The sequence below is a fragment of the Leptodactylus fuscus genome, chromosome 4, assembly GCF_031893055.1.
Source record: "Leptodactylus fuscus isolate aLepFus1 chromosome 4, aLepFus1.hap2, whole genome shotgun sequence".
In the NCBI taxonomy this organism is placed as follows: domain Eukaryota; kingdom Metazoa; phylum Chordata; class Amphibia; order Anura; family Leptodactylidae; genus Leptodactylus; species Leptodactylus fuscus.
In genome coordinates this window covers 26,517,800-26,539,732 of record NC_134268.1, presented here as the reverse complement: position 1 = coordinate 26,539,732, position 21,933 = coordinate 26,517,800, and the positions used below count along the sequence as shown (strand labels likewise).

The window sequence follows — 21,933 nt, the reverse complement described above, 5'->3', positions numbered from 1 at the left end:
ATCATATTGAACCTTCATCTTATATATTACAGACTGTAGTGTAATAATCTAATCTCCATTCTTAGGTACGGGTTGCAGCTGGAGAATACAAACAGTGGCACAGGCTACATGATCTGCTACAATACAGGGACATATGTCGGTAAGATGGATATTCTCATGTAGATTCCTGTGTGGTCTGATCGCAGAATCAGTTTGTTTATCAGTCCAAAAATAAATGCAGGACCGCACTATTACCCTGTGGATCTGCCTGGTTACTGCAGCCTTTAGTATGTGAATCATCCCACATACTGTGTGTACACACATATGTGTGTAACTAGGGGTTCAGCATGTGGGTGGCAAACACGACCAAGTGGGCCCCCAACTCAGGTATACCGATAATATCTCTATCCGGTGACCATATAGTGGTAAGTACAAACTCTGCACAAGGCTCTACCCATACCTCCCAATCGTCCCGATTTCTGCGGGACATTCACGATTTCGGTGTCCTGTCCCGCGATCCTGGTTGGCGGGATTTATGTCCCAATTTCAACTCAGATCTGCGTCCGGAGGACGGCATGAAACTGTGCAGAGGTGGGGGGACATGAATCTGGGGGCATAGATGGGGGGACATGAATTTGAGGGCAGAGATGGGGGGACATGAATCTGAGGGCAGAGATGGTGGGACATGAATCTGGGGGCAGAGATGGGGGGACATGAATTTGGGGGCAGAGATGGGGGGACATGAATCTGGGGGCAGAGATGGGGGGACATGAATCTGGGGGCAGAGATGGGGGGACATGAATTTGGGGGCAGAGATGGGGGGACATGAATCTGGGGGCAGAGATGGTGGGACATGAATCTGGGGGCAGAGATGGGGGGACATGAATTTGGGGACAGAGATGGGGGGACATGAAACTGTGGGCAGAGATGTGGGACATGAATCTGGGGGCAGAGATTGTGGGACATGAATCTGGGGGCAAAGATGCAGGGACATGAATCTGGGGGCAGAGATTGGGGGACATGAATCTGGGGGCAGAGATGGGGGGACATGAATCTGGGGGCAGAGATGAGGGAACATGAATCTGGGGGCAGAGATGGGGGGACATAAATCTGGGGGCAGAGATTGGGGGGACATAAATCTGGGGGCAGAGATTGGGGGGACATGAATCTGGGGGCAGAGATGTGGGGACATGAATCTGGGGGCAGAGACGGGGGGACATGAATCTGGGGGCAGAGGTGGGGGGACATGAATCTGGGGGCAGAGATGGGGGACATGATTCTGGGGGAAGAAATGGGGGACATGAATCTGGGGTCAGAGATGGGGGACATGAATCTGGGGGCAGAGATGGGGGGAACATGAATCTGGGGCAGAGATGAGGGGACATGAATCTGGGGGCAGAGATGGGGGACATGATTCTGGGGGAAGAAATGGGGGACATGAATCTGGGGTCAGAGATGGGGGACATGAATCTGGGGGCAGAGATGGGGGGAACATGAATCTGGGGCAGAGATGAGGGGACATGAATCTGGGGGCAGAGATGGGGGGACATGAATCTGGGGGCAGAGATGGGGGACATCAATCTGGGGCAGAGATGGGGGGATATGAATCTGGGGGCAGAGATTGTGGGACATGAATCTGGGGGCAAAGATGCAGGGACATGAATCTGGGGGCAGAGATTGGGGGACATGAATCTGGGGGTAGAGATGGGGGGGACATGAATCTGGGGGCAGAGATGAGGGGACATGAATCTGGGGGCAGAGATGGGGGGACATGAATCTGGGGGCAGAGATTGGGGGGACATGAATCTGGGGGCAGAGATGTGGGGACATGAATCTGGGGGCAGAGATGGGGGACATCAATCTGGGGGCAGAGATGGGGGACATGAATCTGGGGGCAGAGATGGGGGGACATCAATCTGGGGGCAATGATGGGGGACATGAATCTGGGGGCAGACATTGGGGGACATGAATCTGGGGGCAGAGATGGGGGACATGAATTTGGGGGCAGAGATGGGGGGACATGAAACTGGGGACAAATCGCTGCAAATCGCAGCATGTCAATTATATCTACGTAAATGCCGACGGCTTTCCCATAGATATAATTGTAACAGAAAGTCCAAAGAGGAAAACTCCGCAAACTTTCTGTTCACAGCGCTGCGGAAAGAAACGCAGTGCGTTCACACAGAGGTTCTTTCCGCAGCGCTTTAGCGCTGCATTTACAGCCTGTATGGCCTTAGCCTTAGACTTTATCATAGTGATTGTTCACACGTAGAAATTTGAAGCAGATTTTTCTGCATGTCACAAACCGAAGCAGATTCTGTTGTGGAATTTGGAGAAGCGTGCCACTGCGTTTTGCCTTTATTGGGCAGGGACAAATTCCACAGCGCAATTCCATCAGGAAATTCCGTCAGGTGTATTTTTTGCCTCCCATTCATTTTATTCAGAGTTTTCAGGCGGAATCCTCTGAAGAACATGAGGGAAAGGAAGGGCCGGAGCTGGAGCATTCAGCATAGGCCCGCATGACAGGGATTTTGCAAGTCATGCAGGTATAGGTTTTGCTACAGGGGTTAATATTTTGGCGGGAGTGGGTTTGTTTGGGGTTAGTGGCCGGTCAGGGGTGGGTTTGTTTACCATAAGGGGGGCTATTTAGTGTTTGTCCCTTCCCAGCCCCTTGTTCACTCCTCACCTGGAACTTTCCCCAGCGCTGTCATGTCGGACGAACAAATCCTGCAGGACTCCATCCGGCGTCTCTCTGCCCTTCATGGAGCGGCTTGGCTGCGCAGCACTTTGATAGCGGCCTTGCCTGATTCACCTCCTGATGTCTCGTCCCCTCCAGCGGTGCCCCCTCCGGCTGCTTCATCCAGACCCGCCAGGCCGTCACGACCGCCGCAGCGCCTCAGCCCATCTGCCTCTCCGAAGCGTCGGCGCCGTGCCCGGAGCCCCTCAAGGGACCCGCCGCCTCCTGCAGCTGTCTCCGATGCGCAGACCTCCCGAGGTGAGACAGTGCGGAGCCGGCGGAATCCATCCGCACGGCGCCATGGCTCCCCTACCTCCGCGGTGGTCTCCGGCCTAGCTGCTTCAGCCCCTCCTACTCCCGGCGTGGTGACGTCAGCGGCTGCGTCGGGATCTCGCGATGCAGCCGGGCCTTCTGCAATTCTGGCCCCGCCCACCGGAAGACGCCGATCTGACGCCATGGCTACGGAGGCGGAGCCTCAGGATCGCGAGCTCCGCCTTCCAGAGCGCTCTCCCTCCACATCCCGACCCTCTGCAGGCCCAAGCCAAAGGATTAAGAGAAGGGCTGCAAAGAAATCTCGTGCAGCGGCTCGCCCACGGGGGGCGGAGTCTCGGCCTGCATTGTCCCCAGTGCCAGCTGACCAGCGCTCCTCTACACTGCCTGCTGCCCATCAGGATCCGGCATCTGAGCTTCAGCATCGTCACCCACAGCGGTCCACTACGGCCACGCTCCAGGAGCCAGATCTTCACAGACCTGTCCGCGGCGGCCGCCGTGCCTCCCACCATCATCACACCAGGTCTCCTCCTTCCTCCTCTGATGATGAGGTCGACTACCGGGATTTGGGCCACGTTCCAGACGAATCCGGAGCTGCGGCTGCCTCGGCGCTCCACCGGAGCCAGCCTGGTGAGTCACACCACCCCCTTCTTTCTTTGCGGTCAGGGCTTCTCCCCTCCCTGAACCCTTCTTGCCCTTCAGCTAATTATTCCCCCTCCCCGGACCCTTTGTCTACCCTATTTGCTAGTGTGAGGCAGTTTATTGATAGTTATGTACCAACAGTTAGTTCTCCATCTCCTGCTTCTGCTTGGGTTACTCCGGCCCCGGCCCCTCCTCCTGCGGCTGTTCCTGCACCTTCGCCTCTTGTGCCGATTGTTGCTGGCGCTGAGACGGCGGGGACGTCGCAGGGTGAGGTGGCGGTTGATCCGGTCAGATTAGATGATGCAGCGAAGGGCGAGATCTACCTTTGTTTCAGTGGCCCCTTAGGGGCGCATGTTAAGCTGGAGGTTAGAGAGAGGATATGGAAGGATGAATATGTGGAGATATTTTCTCTTTTGCCTCTTGAGAAGTTCAATTTAGACAGAGTCAAACTCACTGAGTCCAAGAAAGAGGAGGAAGAAAGACGCCGGTATCGCTTGATACCGCGTACTTTCGCAAATTGGTTACAGGCATTTCACATATTGGCCAGTATCATAGGTGAGAAGGCCCCTCAGCACTGTTCGGCTTTATTCTGCTATGAGGAATCTATAGGTGAGGCCTACCGGGTTTATGGCGGGACCGCATGGATTCGATATGACGAGCAGTTTCGTCAGAGGAAGGCGGTCCGGCCTTCAATCCGGTGGGATCACAAAGACATTAATTTGTGGATGAGTCTCATGGTGGCTGCCAGGTTACCGCCTCAGCCATTTCGATCCGGTGCAGGGGTGCCTTCTTCGGGACAGGCGTCCTCCGCTGTGCAACGTCCCGGTTATTGTTGGCAATTCAATGAAGGTCAGTGCCGGTTCGGCAGCACCTGCCGCTTTAAACACGAATGCTCTCATTGTGGGGGATCGCATGCAGGGTCACACTGTTTTAAAAAACTTAGAGCAAAGCAGTCTGATGCCGTTACGAAAAGGGATGACACCGGTTCAGCTAGACCCGATGCTTCCCTATCTAAATAGTTATCCTGATCGATGCACGGCTCAGTTTTTGTTGGACGGGTTTAGGGACGGTTTTGTCATCCCCTCTGAGGTTCCGTTTTCTGTACCATGTTATCGTAATCTGAAGTCGGCTCGCATGCGTCCTGAAGTGGTGTCTGAGAAGCTAGATAAAGAGCTGTCACTTGGTCGGATTGCAGGGCCCTTTGCTGTTCCTCCTTTCCGGAATCTTCATATTTCGCCTTTAGGTGTCGTTCCCAAGAAGGAGGCGAATAGATTTCGCCTGATCCACCACCTGTCGTTCCCTAAGGGATTGTCCGTTAATGACGGTATTGACGAGGAGTTGTGCTCTGTGTCATATGTGTCATTTGACAGGGCGGTGGATTGGGTGAGACGCTGCGGTCCTGGGGCCCTTATGGCCAAAGCGGACGTTGGAATCTGCATTTCGCCTCCTTCCTATTCACCCTGACAGTTTATTTTTACTGGGTTTCCATTGGGAGGGCTCTTACTATGTAGATAGGTGCCTCCCGATGGGTTGCGCAATATCGTGTTCTTATTTTGAGCGTTTTGCCACATTTGTTGAGTGGGTCGTCAGAGAGGAGTCCAAGTTACACTCTGTTTTACATTACCTAGACGATTTTTTGTGTATTGGTCCGGCAGGTTCTCAGGTGTGCTCGGTCCTTCTTTCTACATTACAGCACGTAGCCCGCCGTTTTGGCATACCTCTGTCTCCTGAAAAGACGGAGGGACCGACCACCAACCTTAAATTCCTGGGCATAGAGATCGATTCCATTGCTATGGAATGTAGATTGCCTATGGATAAGGTTGAGGTGTTACGCAAGGAGGTGGATCAGTTGGTAGCTTACAGGAAAGTTCGGTTGCGCCAATTGCAGTCTGTCCTCGGTAAGCTTAATTTCGCATGTCGCATCATCCCTATGGGGAGAATATTTTGTCGGCGCTTGGCGCAAGCGACGGCGGGAATTTCTAGCCCTGCCCATTTCGTGAGGATTACGGCCGAACACCGGTCTGATTTGCGGGTTTGGTCTTCCTTTCTCGCTCAGTTCAATGGCAAGTCAGTGTGGCAAGAAGACTGGTGTGACAATGTTGACCTTTCTTTACATACCGACGCCTCTGGCAGTCTTGGCTTTGGAGCTTATTTTCAGGGTCAATGGTTTGCTGACGAGTGGCCCATTTCTTGGAAACAGGCCGGTTTTACCCGTAACCTCACATTACTCGAACTCTTTCCTATTGTCGCTGCAGTAGAAGTTTGGGGTCCATTGTTTTGCAATAGGCGTGTTCGTTTTTGGTGCGACAATCTCTCCGTGGTGAATGTGTTGAACCATTTAACTGCTTCTTCTCCTCCTGTCATTCGTCTTGTTCGTCACTTGGTCCTTACTTGTTTATCTTTTAATGTTTGGCTGTCCGCTCGTCATGTTCCAGGGGTGACTAATTCTATCGCTGACGCTCTTTCTCGCTTTCAGTGGGATCGTTTTCGGGCCTTGGCACCGGAGGCAGAACTTCATGGAATCCCTTGCCCGGGTCACCTCTGGGATCTGGCGTTCGGACAGCCCTGACCTTGGTGGGTCGCTCCCTTTGTCCGTCCACGTGGAATGCCTATTCCCGGATCTGGCAAGAGTGGTCGTGTGTTTGCAGTACGGTAGGGCATGACTGTTACTCGGGTGCCCCGGTTTCATTAGTACTTTCATGGCTGGGTTCTTCTTTTTCTCAGGGTAGGTCGAAGTCTGTCGCTTGCAGGAGCCTGTCGGCGCTCTCTTTTTGGCTAAAATTTTTTGGCTTGCCCGATACCACCAAGCATTTCTTGGTCCGACGGGCTCTTGTGGGTTTCAGACGTTCCTCGCACCCCCCGGACGCGAGGCGCCCGGTGTCTTTTGATTTGCTGGAAGCCATTTTTTCAAAACTGTTGGTTGTATGTAGGGATGTTTACGAAGCTCAGTTGTTTGGGGTCGCGTTTTCTTTAGCATTTTTTGGGGCATTTCGTATTAGTGAATTGGTCAGTTCTTCTACCCTAGCTCATGATGGTTTGTTGTGGTCTCACGTTTCGGTGGACGGGGATGCCGTCTCTTGTCAGATCTCGCGTAGCAAAACGGATCAGGAGGGTAGAGGTGTCATCGTCCGTTTGTTCCCTGTCCCTTGTGCCTCTTCTTGTCCAGTTGCTTCGGTTAAGAGGTTTTTTGTCCATGCGGCCCGCCTTCGGCGGGGCCTTTTTGATTCACGAGTCGGGTAAAGCCCTTTCTCGCTTTCAATTTGTTGCACTTTTTCGTAAAGTCTTGAGCAGTTTAGGCATGTCGCCTGATCAATATAATACTCATTCTTTTCGCATTGGAGCGGCCACTGAGGCCGCCAGATGCGGATTGCCGGAAGCTGCGGTCATGCGCATTGGCCGTTGGGCTTCTACACGCTATCGCCTGTACATTCGTCCTCATTTGCTGCAGACCTGCCCCCCGTCTGCTTCTGCAGATTGATTTGTTTGTTTTTAGTATTTCGGTTGCCTATTATTTCTGTTGTATTACTCTTGTTCCTTTTTACTGCATTTTCTTTCAGATGCTGCCCCGTGCCTGGTCTGGATAGTGGGGCACTCTTATGTGCATTGGGGAGCCCTCAGAGCCGCAGTTAGGCCTAATGGTAGGCAACTGGGTTTTCCCCGTACGCAAGCTGTAGTGAGATGGATAGGTAGGAGGGGCATGTTGTGGCAAGCATTGTTACCTATTTTGCATTTTCATTCCCTGATGGATCGACCCCCAAACGTCCTGGTGATTCATACGGGCGGTAATGATCTTGGCGTTCGTTCCTCCCGTGAGCTCATCAGAGATATTAAATATGATCTGCTTCGCATATGGTCCATGTACCCGGGTGTCGTGATAGTGTGGTCCGAAATAGTCGCAAGATTGTCTTGGCGCCATGCGCGATCTGTTGTTAAATTGAATAAGGCCAGGCGAAAAGTTAACACCTCTGTTTCGGCCTTTGTGGCTCGCAATGGGGGTATAGTTGTTCGCCATAAGGATTTAGAAGTTCCACACAGCGGCCACTTGAGTCGAGATGGGGTTCACCTCAATGATGTGGGGTATGACATTTGGATCTTAGCCTTGCAGGAGGGTGTCGAAAAAGCTCTGCGCGTTTGGGCGGACTATCATGTGTAAGGGATCACACATGATAGTGTTGGCGGTGGGAAGGTCAGGCAGGGCATGCTGTAATTCCGAGTTCCGGTGTACAATATGGGGGACCCATGGTGAAGGGTACCTCTGCCATGTCTTTGTTTAGCACGATAATAAAGTTATTAATGTTTAAGATGGAGTACAAGGCAGTACCAGGTTTTGTCCTATCCCGTGTCGGCGCGTTGCGGCTGGGAGATTGCGGACGGACTGCCCATTTTTTACTATGCTGACCCTGCTCGACCTTCCTCTAATAAAGTGTTGTTGTTCATGATATGTGTAATTAATCAATAAATTGGCTGTTGTGGCCGCTTTATCCCATCGTACTTTGGTGTGTGCGTCCAGTTTGTTTTTTCCGTTGGGTGGGATGTTTTGTTACATGTTAATTCAATTTCAGTGACTTAATGACATGGGAATATCCCGGTCAAGGAAGGGCCGGAGCTGGAGCATTCAGCATAGGCCCGCATGACAGGGATTTTGCAAGTCATGCAGGTATAGGTTTTGCTACAGGGGTTAATATTTTGGCGGGAGTGGGTTTGTTTGGGGTTAGTGGCCGGTCAGGGGTGGGTTTGTTTACCATAAGGGGGGCTATTTAGTGTTTGTCCCTTCCCAGCCCCTTGTTCACTCCTCACCTGGAACTTTCCCTCCCTCCCTCCCTCTTTGGCGTTTTTTCTTTCTTGTACCCTGGGGTCTTGTTTTGGTGTCTTGTTGTTTTTTCTTTCTTTTTCAGGTCAACCGTCATTTCTGTCACGACAGCCGGCGGTGGGAAGGTCAGGCAGGGCATGCTGTAATTCCGAGTTCCGGTGTACAATATGGGGGACCCATGGTGAAGGGTACCTCTGCCATGTCTTTGTTTAGCACGATAATAAAGTTATTAATGTTTAAGATGGAGTACAAGGCAGTACCAGGTTTTGTCCTATCCCGTGTCGGCGCGTTGCGGCTGGGAGATTGCGGACGGACTGCCCATTTTTTACTATGCTGACCCTGCTCGACCTTCCTCTAATAAAGTGTTGTTGTTCATGATATGTGTAATTAATCAATAAATTGGCTGTTGTGGCCGCTTTATCCCATCGTACTTTGGTGTGTGCGTCCAGTTTGTTTTTTCCGTTGGGTGGGATGTTTTGTTACATGTTAATTCAATTTCAGTGACTTAATGACATGGGAATATCCCGGTCAAGTTATTTTAGAAGCTACTGCCTGACATTGAAATAAATGGGAGGTGGATCAGGGGATTTGGGATGTTATGTCTGAAAATGAAACTCTGACCACTATGAAGGTAAGTTAGGAAAGGCATTGGTAGATTTAGAAAAAAAATAATTTCCAAGGATGGAGATCCACTTTAAGTCCTAAGAAAATTTTAGGTTACATGATGTCTTACCATGAGGTGCCATGTTAATTTTATTGCTTGTTTTTCTATAGGACATCTGAATGTCAGTTTCATCGTGGACAGTAATGGAAGGTAAGTACCTAGATACATGTCCAATAACACATGTAAAGAAAATAGTAACAATATGATCAACTAGGAAAAACATAGAGCTATTGTTATACTATATACACACAGATATGTGCATGTACAGTTAGTGGCGTAACTAGGAATGGCGGGGCCCTGTGGCGAACCTTTGACTTGGGGTCCCCCGACCGATGCCGAAGACCACGACTATTCCCCCCCACACACACATTCCTGTGCTCACTATTATGCCCCATAGTTGCCCCTGCACACAGCATTATGCCCCATAGTGGCCCCATCACCCAGTATTATGCCCCCATCACCCAGTATTATGCTCCATTGTGGACACCTATTAACAATTATTATACTCTGGGGTCTTTTCAGACCCCAGAGTATAATAATTGGAGACAGAGGGGGATACAAACATAAACACTGTTACTTACCTATCCCTGCGCTCCCCACTGTCAGCTATCAGGGACGTCATGTGAACGTGGGCCTGCGTTGCGACGCATAAGGACGCAGGCCCCGGCCATGTGATGTCTGAAACGTCACACAAGTAGGCCCCGAAGCCTTTGCGGAGCGTGGAGAGGTAAGTAACACTGTTTGTTATGTTTGCTTACCTCTCCCGGGCCGCCAATCATTATACTCGGGGGTCTGAAAAGACCCCTAAGTATAATAATGATGTTTACGGGGCCCTCGGTGTCACTTACCGATCCCGGCCCCTGCCAGGATCGGTAAGTAAATAGGGCCCATTACCGTCTGGAGTAGCTGGTAACAGCCTATTGAAAAAAAAAATGCATTGGTAGCGGCTGTCGCCGGGCCCCCTAATGTCCCGGGCCCTGTGGCAGCTGTCTCCGCTGCTTCCCCGGTAGTTACGCCACTGTGTACAGGTCTGTGAGATGTAGTCACAGATAGTACATGGATTGTATTTGTGTGCCGTCTGTTTACATCGATGAATGGGCCCAGGCTGCAAAAAGGTTAGAAATAGGTTTTGTCTCCAAGCTCACAACCCTATAGCCAGGGCCGAATATCTGTTTAGCAGATTTGTTTAATGAATAGAGAATTGGTTGAGGAGTCTGTGCTTTGGTCTGACAACTTTATTATAGCTCACTCCAGTTTTCTGGCCTAGAGGCAGTGGCGTAACTAATACGGTAGCAGTGGTAGTGCTGCCAAAGGGCCCGACACCTTAGGGGGCCCGGGCCCCCTCATTAGTTAATATGCCAAAAATTAAAAATACATTTTACTTTTTGAGGCCCGAGGCCCCCTAAGGTGTTGGTTTTCGGGCAGGGGGAAGGGGGCCCTGACTGATCACCGTCGTGCAGGCTACCTTCATATTTTTCAGGCATTAAGGGGTTAAGCAGAGTCATAGCTACTGAGGCCTTTTCTTCCCCTCAGGTAAAGATTCAGCCATGCAACTGAATGTATGAATGCTGAGGTAAAATGGAGTATTTCCAATCACATTCTGGAAAATTAAAGCTGCAATCTTATCTGTTGCTATGGGCAAATTCATCCTGTATGTATACCTCACATAGCTGCTGCCATTTTGTCCTCATGAGAATCTCCCACACCTTACTAAATGATGTAGCATGCTGTGCTAATATAACTATGGCTGCTTTCTTCTGTTCCAGGAGTTTACCAGACGTGACCACATATTTTGTGTCTTCCCTGAATAAAATTGCCATGTACCAGACGTATGCAGGTAACAAATTTGATGGACACCGGAGCATAACTAGCTAAGACTGGGCCCTATGGCAAACCTTTATGGACTTGCTGTGGGAAAAGCTTTTTTTTGCTGCGGCCTGCTACATGGGGTCTTAGCCTAAAATGGTGGTACAAAGCAGAAACTGCATATGTTATTTTGTTATATAGTACAAGCATATTCACATGTATGTTGTAGAGTTGTATATGTCTTCCAAACACATAGAACAAGCTAGGTGTGAACATGGCCTTATCCATCTGATAAACCGATCCCATTATATTCAGGCCTTGCATCTTGTTACTTTTCTAGAGATTACTGGGATTTTTCCCTCCACTGGAAGTATAGAAGGCGGTACAATAATCACAATATCTGGCCGGTACTTTGATCAAACAGACGCTCCCGCTAGAGTCCGTATAGGAGGTGAGTGACTATTGTGTCTTTATTATAACTAGACTATCGTGCTTATTCCAGGGTATATTCAATACAAGCCGATCTGCTTGGTACAGTTTTCAGGTAAAAACATCTTCGTCTATCCATGCAAATCCATGGACGGGACTTATTCACTTGGTAGTGAATAACAGCCGTGTGACAGCCATTTTTCCAACAGACGTCAAATGGCCATTATAAAATCCATGCATATCAGTGGGTCTATTCTCACGGCTCTCTGTCGGTTTTGATGGACAAAGATAGACCATGAGGCTACCATTCATATGACCGAGATGCAAAAACGGCTGTGAAAAACGTTAAAGGGATCCTATCATTAAAATCACATTTTTTCTCGATAACACGTAGGAATAGCCTTAAGAAAGGCCATTCTTCTCCTACCTTTATATGTCTTTTCTTCGTCGCCGTTCGGTAGAAATCCCGGTTTTCGTCTGTATGCAAATTAGTTCTCTCGCAGCACTGAGGGCGGGTCCCAGCGCTCAAACAGCAATGGGGGCGTCCCCAGTGCTACGAAAGAAATCTACAGCGCCGTCTCCATCTTCTTCAGGAACGGCTTCTTCCAGAGCTGGGTTCAAACTTCTAGGTCTAGGGCAGAGCAGAGTGCGCATGCCCATGGCCACAAGAAAAATGGCTGTTTACACAGTAAGCTGGTGTAAGCGGCCATTTTCTTGTGGCCTGTGGGCATGTGCAGTCGGTTCTACCCGAGGCCTAGAAGTTTGAACCCAGTTCCGGAAGAAGACGCGCAGAGAGGCCGTTCCTGAAGAAGATGGAGACGGCGCTGGAGATTTCTCTCGCAGCATTGTGGACTCTCCCAGAGTTGTGTGAGCGCTGGGGCCCGCCCTCAGTGCTGCGAGAGAACTCATTTACATACAGAAGAAACCAGGATTTCTACCGAACGGCGGTGCGTAGAAGACATCTAAAGGTAGGAGAAGAATAGCCTTTCTTAAGGCTATTCCTACATGTGATTGAGAAAAAATGTGATTTTAATGATAGAATCCCTTTAACAGATTCACAAATCATCCATACATTTGAGTGTATGGAGTGATCAGTGAAAATGGCCAAAAATAGGATGTGACCTATATTTTAACCGTCAACATAACGATTATGTGAATAGCCCCCATTCACTAACATTGAATTTAATCCTGCTAAATGATGTTCATTAAAAAAAAATAAAAACGGACGTCACATGACCATTAATCACTGTTGTGTGAATGTAACTGGAAAAATTTTTGACAGCAGAGAAAAATGGGCCATAAAAAACAGCCATGATACATAAGGGGGAATCCATCATTGTCTGTGTTTTCTTCCAGTTTTCTGGCATACAGGGATGATATTGAGGTGCAGGCTTCTGAGATTGTGGTTGGTACAGGGCAGGAATTGGGGTGGGCTAAAATGGGGACGCCTCGGCCTGCCTGATTCATTAAAGCGTATGCCAGTTCCTACCTGATATAGATTTCCATTCTGGGGCCAGGATGTCCAACAGATTTATCAAGAGTCCGTCAACTCTTCATAGGTCTCTAGTTCACTGCGCAAGTCCATGCAAGATGGAGGGACAGATGGAAAGAGTATGACTGCTGATCTGACTACACAAGGATATTCATAGTCTGTTATCATGGAGACTCATTGATCTGTATAGGAGCTGCGGATGCTAAAGATAAATCTGTTATGGCTGAGATGCATGGATATTGCTTATACTCATATTTCTTGCATTGTGTTCCAGGTCAGGAGTGCCAAATACTCAAATTAACAAATGCAACAATAACTTGTAAGAGTCCGCCACAGCCGCCTGTTCTACCCTCTCTATTTCCAGGTATATACAAAGCTTAATTTCATTTATAGCAAAATTCTGTTAGTTCCGGATTACAGGGATCTGCAATTTACTCCATATTCCATAGGTTCTAAATGCATAAACCCTATGGCACTGAAACATCTGCAAAAATAGGGGACAGAGACCGAATGGACTTTTTATTTATTTATTTTTTTAATGTAGATTGTGAACCCCATATAGGGATCACAATGTACATTTTTTTTCCTATCAGTATGACTTTGTATTATGGGAGGAAATCCCTGCAAACACGGGGAGAACATACAAACTCCTTGCAGATGTTGTCCTTGGCAGGATTCAAACCCAGGACTCCAGCGCTGCTATTTCTATCATATTTTTTTTAATTATTACTGTTGTTCAGATGGCCACGTTTTCATCTCCATATTACAACTACATAATCCCACCCATCCCACCCCTGAATTTGGAGATTGCCCTGTTAATGTACCTTTCGATTCAAAACTGTATGCTCTACTATTATCAGTTCTCAAGGGTTCCTAGGATATATGGAAAGTTTCCTTAGCTAGAAAACCCTTTAAGTGATTTTATACTTTACTTTTAGGAAGCCGAGGACTGAAGATGGAGCGGTGGAACGTTAGTTTGTCACCGGACAATGCGCTAAACTTGAATGAGAACTCCACAGGCTATGCTGGGTCTTCTTGGTTAGATGGTGGATCTGTATCTTGGCCTTGGGAGCCCAATGCCTTTGTCGCTCGGCTCTCTGGTTTCATTGTGCCTCCGGAAACAGATTATTACAATTTCTATATCAAAGGAGATAATAATTATGCCCTGTACTTCAATGAATCTGGCGACCCTACAAGAAAGGTAAACTCTACAATTCTATATGGTAGCAAATAGCCTGTTATTTAAAAACATAACCTATAAAACACTAATTTTAAGATAGATATTGCGTCCCCATGAGGTCATAATAGACTTTTGAGGGGCATAATAGCTTTTTTTTCTTATTGAATGCTGTTATATAGTCGTGTTATATTTTCCTGGGTATGAATACCGAGGCTATCACCATGTATGGGTTAAAGTAAGGGTCAAAGTGGTTTTCTAGCATTTATAAAAATTTAGCAAGGAGTAAGTTTTGGGTTGAATAAATGTACCCTGTTACATGGTGTCCACGCCAACATCATTACTGAGGCCAGTGAATGGTTGTGGTGACGTAAATGAGGTATGGCATGTTGGAGAAAGTTAGCAAACTCTGGATGAGAACATCTTCAACCCTCTGCAGTATCATAATTTTTGGCAGCCATATTGCAGACACACTTATTTAAAAACAAGGGATTTATCTGGGCTTCTGGAAGTAATCCTTCAGTGTTCTGTCTAGAATGAAGTGGTTCAAATGAATCCAGTAGGTGGCGCTACCTCAGGTATTGGCTGTGACGACCGGCTATGCCTATCCTATAGCCAACCCAACCTGCCTGGTTTTACATGGATACAGAATGTGGTGCCTCATACTAACAGGAGTCAGCGCCACCTAAAAAAAAAAATCTGCCAAAAAAGCTATTTTAAGATGCCCCCCAAAAGTCTATTATGACCTCATTGGGGACAAAAGGTCTTAAAAAAAAAAAGATATAGATATATTCTCTTTTATTTCCGTATAATAGGTAAAGATTGCTTCTGGCTATTCCACATCTTCATACACCTCCTATAGAGATCAGAAGTCAAAAACTTTTTACCTCCTGGAGGGCAAGCCGTAAGTCACCTTATATCATTATATTTTTGCCTATTTTTTATCACTTTACTATTACTATAATATTACTATTACTAAATAGATACACAGTATTTCTGGCCGCAGAGATTTTAAGGGAATGTGTCATTGAACTCATCTCTAGCTAGATGTAAAGGTTTATTTCTCGCTTATTACATTGGGGGACACAGCACCATGAGAATAGACCTGGCCACTAGAAGGCTGACACTAGGAATATCAAAAGTTGTTGTCTCTGCTATACCCTCTCCCCAGAAACTATGATAGCTGGTTTTAGCCTAGTGTCCGTATAATGCGGACATGATTTGACTCATGTCTTCTGTCTTACATTCCGATCGTGCTGTGCCATCAGTGGGTTGGAGTCATTTTTGGTTTGTCACGTTCCTCTCCCTGGGGTTGGCATCCACCCACTGGATATTTGCCAAGGTGATGACGTCTCTGATGGCTATCCTCTGCTCCAAAGTAATTGCTGTGATTCAATACTTGGACAATCTCCTGAATCTCCTGGTGAAAGCGCCCTCCAAGATGGACAATCTGACCAATTTACTGATCACCTTGGACCTCCTTCGCCAGTTTGGCTGGCTCATCAACAAGGAAAAGTCCTGTCTCATTCCTTCTCGGCACAGGGAATTTCTGGGCATGATCCTCAATACTCACCAGGGCAAGATTCTCCTCCTGGGGTCCAAGATCCATGCCCTTTGGAGGAACTGCTTGTGTTCTTTTTGATGCTGCATTCAGGTCCAGGGCATGATGGGTTTGATCTTCAAGGCCATCCCTTATGCTCAATTCCACTCACGCCCTCTGCAATTCTGGCCTGCTGGGACAAGTCTCTTTCCACCCTCGACTGCCTTATCCTCCTACCTCCCCGAATTTTCTAAGAGCTTCTTTGATTCTTTGGTGGCTCTTCAACCCCCCCCCCTCCCTCCCAGGGATCTCCCAGGGAAGAACTTTTTCCCCTCCGTTGTATGGTGATTTTCAACCACACCAGTCTATCCTGTTGGGGAATTGCCTTTGGTTTAGTTCAGGGCCTGTGGTCCAAGGCAAAGACCTCTCTGCAGATCAGCCTGCTGGAACTGAAGGCTATCTTCTTGGCCCTGTCTCATTGGGCCTCTCTCCTCTAAGGGCAACTGGTCAGAGTCCAGACTCTTCTGCTGTCACTTGTTTCAGTCATCCCTGAGCTGAGCAGCTATCTTCATTGGGTGGAACATCATGTTCCGATCATGTCAACGGGCCACTTTCCAAGTGCAGACAATTGGACGACAGACTACCTAAGCCGAGAAAAGCTTGACCCGGGTAACTGTTCCCTTCACCAGCAGATCTTTCTTCAGTTGTGCTCCACTTCATCTATCACCTAAACCACAAGCTTCCCCGCTATGCGGCCAAGTCCCAGAACCCTCGGGCCATCACTGCCAATGCTCTTGTGATCGCCTGTTCAGACTTCGGCCTTCTGTACCTGTTCCCTCCTCTTCCTCTCCTTCCCTCAGGATCTCAAGAGCAAGGAGGTGGCAGTCATCCTGCTGGCTACAAATTGTCCCTGTAGGGTTTGATTCGTGGATCTCATGTTCCTGCAGGTGGATGCTCCTTGGCCTCTTTCTCTGCAAGTCAATCTCCTGTCTCAGGGACCGCTGTTCCACTCCACCTAAACTCAGCTGCGTTTAACAACGTGGCTGTTGAAGCCAAGGACCTAAGGTGCCACAGTTTTTTGGGGGCTTTCACCCAGACCATGCTTAAGGCCTGAAAACTCCAGTCTGCTAAGATCTATTATTACACGTGCGGTGGTGTAAGAGTCATGACCTCCATCCGCTCTCCTTTTGTCTTCTTAGGATCCTGGTTTTTCTCCAAGCAGGTCTGGACCAGGGACTTAGTCGTTCTTCTCTTAAACCATCAATCGTGGGACTTCAACCTCATCCTTGATGTGCTTCAGGCTCTTCCCTTTGAGCCTTTGTGCGAATCAAATCCACACTTTGAGGAAAAATAGGCACATCAGACACTCTCTGATTTCCACAACTGTTGCGGTTTTGGAAATTGCAGCATATGAATTATACCTGCAGAAACACCGGCGGTTTCCCTATACGTATAATGGAAGCAGAACATCTTCAGAGAAAACCTCTGTGGACTTTCTGTGAGAAGCGCTTTTTTGCTCAGGCCCAATATGTGTGGCTTTAGCCTTGTAGCTGAAATACATAGTAACATGTGCAACTCATTACTACATTTTAAAAACTTGCTGATTTTAACTGAAAAAGCACTGTGTGAACAGAGCCTCACAGCGATCTGGGAAAATTACCTTTCTGGCCATTTCAGGTGTTACTTTGAGGCGTATATCCAGAATGTGTATGGATCGGCAGCAATTGATGTCGGTGTCTACAAACAGAAGACTTCATATACAGAGCAGCAAACAGCTGATGCAGTACAAGAAGTACAGAACATCACGTCACAGAGCGACACCATCCTAGAACAGCAGGTAAGTGGTGTATTATATTCTGTATTATAGGAGTATAATATATGTGTCACTATATACTGTAATATCATATTTGTGTATTTGAATCATTATATACGAGTGAAGTGTCATTATTTTCTTACAGATCATAAAATAGGTTGCCCGGGGTCTGAGGTTCACCTGGGGACCATGGCTGACCAAAGCACCCACATAGATGTAATAAGACGTAATAATAGATGTGATAAAACCACAATCAGATAATTTTGTTGTTTGGTGTTCAGGACAACAAACCTGATACCCTCAGTCCCATCCATCACAGCAGTCTTAATCCACAGTAGAGGAATCCTAGGGTCTTCTCGCTCTGCTTCCAGTGAAAGGAAGCAAGGTGTTAGGAACCAGTGGGGATGTGTCCAGGACTTAAAGGGATCCTATCATTCAAACTCGTTTTTTCTCACTAACACGTCGGAATATCCTTAAGAAAGGCTATTCTTCTCTTACCTTTCGATGTCTTCTTCACGCTGCCGTTCGCTTGAAATCCCGGTTTATGCAAATGAGTTATCTTGCAGTACTGGGGGCGGGCCCCAGCACTCAAACAGCACTGGGGGCGTCTCCAATGCTGCGAGAGAACTCTCTCCAGCACCACCTCTATCTTCATCAGCAACGGCCTCTCCATGCTCTTCTTCCGGTGCGTGGTGGGTCAAAATCCAATGCATGAGCATGTCGGTTCTGCCAGCGGGCCTCGGGCAGAGTCGACTTCACATGCGGGCGGCCATTTTTTTGTGGCCACTTACGCGAGCATGCGCAGTACGCTCCTGTAGTTCTATGGCCGGCCACATGTGAAGTCATCTCTGGTAACAGGTTCCCTCTAAGATTATAAACTTAATAAACTGGTCTTTTTAGGATCTGTCATTGGATATAGTGTACTTTCGTGGGTACCCAAATTGTGGAAACAGCCTAGAGTCTATAGTACAATAACAATTATAATCTGCCCTGATTTTCTTCCCCTTAGGTTATAACTCTACAGAACTGGAACACGACCCAACAAGCAGTAAATGAAGTGCAGACAATTACTGTTACCAAATACTGTATTTCTCCATGTCCTCCCATGTACTACACACTGATCTATGGCAATGAAGAGACAGGTAACATGTCTATCTATCTATCTATCTATCTATCTATCTATCTATCTCCTATCTATCTATCTATCTATCTATCTATCTATCTATCTATATCCATATCTATCTATCCATATCTATCTATCTATCTATCTATCTATCTCTATTTCTGGAATATCTATCTATCTTTAAACCTGGAAATTAAGTATTTTCCCATTTTTCCCTATGTAGATCCTCTATCAGCTGATGCGACGGCTTCCGATATTCAAACAGCATTAAATAATCTTTGGTCTATGTGGCCGGATACAGTCCATGTACAACAGGAATCTTCTAATGCAGTAAATGTCTATCATGTGACTTTTAATTCACAAAGAGGTGAGTAAGAGACAGAGAACATTATAAATCAAGCCACAAATGGTCACGTACAAGAAATAAAAGGAGAAATTGGGTAAAATTTTGCTTTAAATGACTAACTTTTCAAACAACAAGTATCATTTCATAAAGGGTGTAATTCTGGAACAAAGTGTAAACTAATATTTTAATAAAAATGTGGCTTTTTTTCTGCCTGAAAAACCTCTTTAAAGTTTCTGGGACTAGGTGTCTCCCTTCTAGCTAATTTACTGTTGACGCTGTGGTTACTAAGGCAGTCCGTCACTAGATACATTCCATTATGTTTTGCATATCTCAGTGAGTAGAAGCAGTGGTCCTTTTCTCTCTTCACACAGGGAATGGACAGGGAGGGAGTGATTCTCCTCAAAGCCTACACAGACATGTCTTCAACTTCAGCTTTTCTGATTGTGCTCCCTAGTTTTTTGTTCTTGTGTTTTATCTGCTTAGTTTCATGTATTTGACATGTATTTGCCCTGGATCTCGAATATTATGGTCACTTGAGCTATTCTCAAGTTTTTTTGCAATTGTTTTCCTGGCAGAATGGCAGAAAATTATCAGTCATGAATAGGGAAAGGAGTTAGACCGCTCCTTATTATACACACAGCCATAATCTATGCCATCATGTGATGGTCAGTGAGTGGGAGAAACTATATGGGATATGATTGAGAACTGCTGTAAAAGAAAGTTATAGCAACCACATATGTCAGCCAATTTCTTAAGGATATAAGGAACATGGAAAGAAAAAAGCAACTGCTTTCTACCTGAGGCAGGGTTTAGGCTGAGGTCCCATGGGATATAAACACTAGAGATGAGCGAACAGTGTTCTATCGAACTCATGTTCGATCGGATATTAGGCTGTTCGGCATGTTCGAATCGAATCGAACACCGCGTGGTAAAGTGCGCCATTACTCGATTCCCCTCCCACCTTCCCTGGCGCCTTTTTTGCTCCAATAACAGCGCAGGGTAGGTGGGACAGGAACTACGACACCGGTGACGTTGAGAAAAGTAGGCAAAACCCATTGGCTGCCGAAAACATGTGACCTCTAATTTAAAAGAACAGCGCCGCCCAGGTTCGTGTCATTCTGAGCTTGCAATTCACCGAGGACGGAGGTTTCCGTCCAGTTAGCTAGGGCTTAGATTCTGGGTAGGCAGGGACAGGCTAGGATAGGAAGGAGAAGACAACCACAACAGCTCTTGTAAGAGCTAAATTCCAGGGAGAAGCTTGTCAGTGTAACGTGGCACTGACGGGCTCAATCGCCGCAACCCAGCTTTCCCAGGATCCTGAATGGAATACACTGTCAGTGTATTCCCGTATACCCGATATATACCCCCGATACCCGTTCCAACGGTGTGCCCCCCACCTTCACCCCAGAAATACCCTGCAAGTCCCCTAGCAATAGAATTGGGGCTATATACACCCACTATTTTTACTACTGGTATACAGTGCCATTGTCTGACTGGGAATTCAAAGAATATATTGGGGTTATAAATACCCTCATTTCTTGCTACTGCCATATAGTGCCAGTTTCTGACTGGGAATTCAAAGAATATATTGGGGTTATGTGCACCCACAATTTTTACTACTGGTATACAGTGCCATTGTCTGACTGGGAATTCAAAGAATATATTGGGAATACAAATACCCTCATTTCTTGCTACTGCCATATAGTGCCAGTTTCTGACTGGTAATTCAAAGAATATATTGGGGTTACGTGCACCCACAATTTTTACTACTGGTATACAGTGCCATTGTCTGACTGGGAATTCAAAGAATATATTGGGGTTATAAATACCCTCATTTCTTGCTACTGCCATATAGTGCCAGTTTCTGACTGGGAATTCAAAGAATATATTGGGGTTACGTGCACCCACAATTTTTACTACTGGTATACAGTGCCATTGTCTGACTGGGAATTCAAAGAATATATTGGGAATACAAATACCCTCATTTCTTGCTACTGCCATATAGTGCCAGTTTCTGACTGGTAATTCAAAGAATATATTGGGGTTACGTGCACCCACAATTTTTACTACTGGTATACAGTGCCATTGTCTGACTGGGAATTCAAAGAATATATTGGGGTTATAAATACCCTCATTTCTTGCTACTGCCATATAGTGCCAGTTTCTGACTGGGAATTCAAAGAATATATTGGGGTTACGTGCACCCACAATTTTTACTACTGGTATACAGTGCCATTGTCTGACTGGGAATTCAAAGAATATATTGGGAATACAAATACCCTCATTTCTTGCTACTGCCATATAGTGCCAGTTTCTGACTGGTAATTCAAAGAATATATTGGGGTTACGTGCACCCACAATTTTTACTACTGGTATACAGTGCCATTGTCTGACTGGGAATTCAAAGAATATATTGGGGTTATAAATACCCTCATTTCTTGCTACTGCCATATAGTGCCAGTTTCTGACTGGGAATTCAAAGAATATATTGGGGTTACGTGCACCCACAATTTTTACTACTGGTATACAGTGCCATTGTCTGACTGGGAATTCAAAGAATATATTGGGAATACAAATACCCTCATTTCTTGCTACTGCCATATAGTGCCAGTTTCTGACTGGTAATTCAAAGAATATATTGGGGTTACGTGCACCCACAATTTTTACTACTGGTATACAGTGCCATTGTCTGACTGGGAATTCAAAGAATATATTGGGGTTATAAATACCCTCATTTCTTGCTACTGCCATATAGTGCCAGTTTCTGACTGGGAATTCAAAGAATATATTGGGGTTATAAATACCCTCATTTCTTGCTACTGGTATATAGTGCCATTGTCTGACTGGGAATTCAAAGAATATATTGGGGTTACGTGCACCCACAATTTTTACTACTGGTATACAGTGCCAGTTTCTGACTGGGAATTCAAAGAATATATTGGGGTTACGTGCACCCACAATTTTTACTACTGGTATACAGTGCCATTGTCTGACTGGGAATTCAAAGAATATATTGGGGTTATAAATACCCTCATTTCTTGCTACTGCCATATAGTGCCAGTTTCTGACTGGGAATTCAAAGAATATATTGGGGTTATAAATACC

At 46.8% G+C, this 21,933-nt stretch overlaps 1 protein-coding gene across 1 annotated transcript in view; it reads left to right on the top strand.

Annotated features, from left to right (window-relative positions):
• Nucleotides 1–21,933, top strand: part of LOC142201125 (fibrocystin-L-like) — a 152,763-nt gene that overhangs the window by 18,372 nt on the left and 112,458 nt on the right. The window contains exons 9-18 of the mRNA XM_075271950.1: nt 66–139; nt 9,213–9,252; nt 10,869–10,939; nt 11,249–11,359; nt 13,104–13,193; nt 13,768–14,030; nt 14,822–14,910; nt 17,224–17,383; nt 18,369–18,501; nt 18,706–18,849. Of these exons, the coding sequence (XP_075128051.1) occupies nt 66–139; nt 9,213–9,252; nt 10,869–10,939; nt 11,249–11,359; nt 13,104–13,193; nt 13,768–14,030; nt 14,822–14,910; nt 17,224–17,383; nt 18,369–18,501; nt 18,706–18,849 (1,175 nt within the window). The remainder of the gene's footprint in view (nt 1–65; nt 140–9,212; nt 9,253–10,868; nt 10,940–11,248; nt 11,360–13,103; nt 13,194–13,767; nt 14,031–14,821; nt 14,911–17,223; nt 17,384–18,368; nt 18,502–18,705; nt 18,850–21,933) is intronic.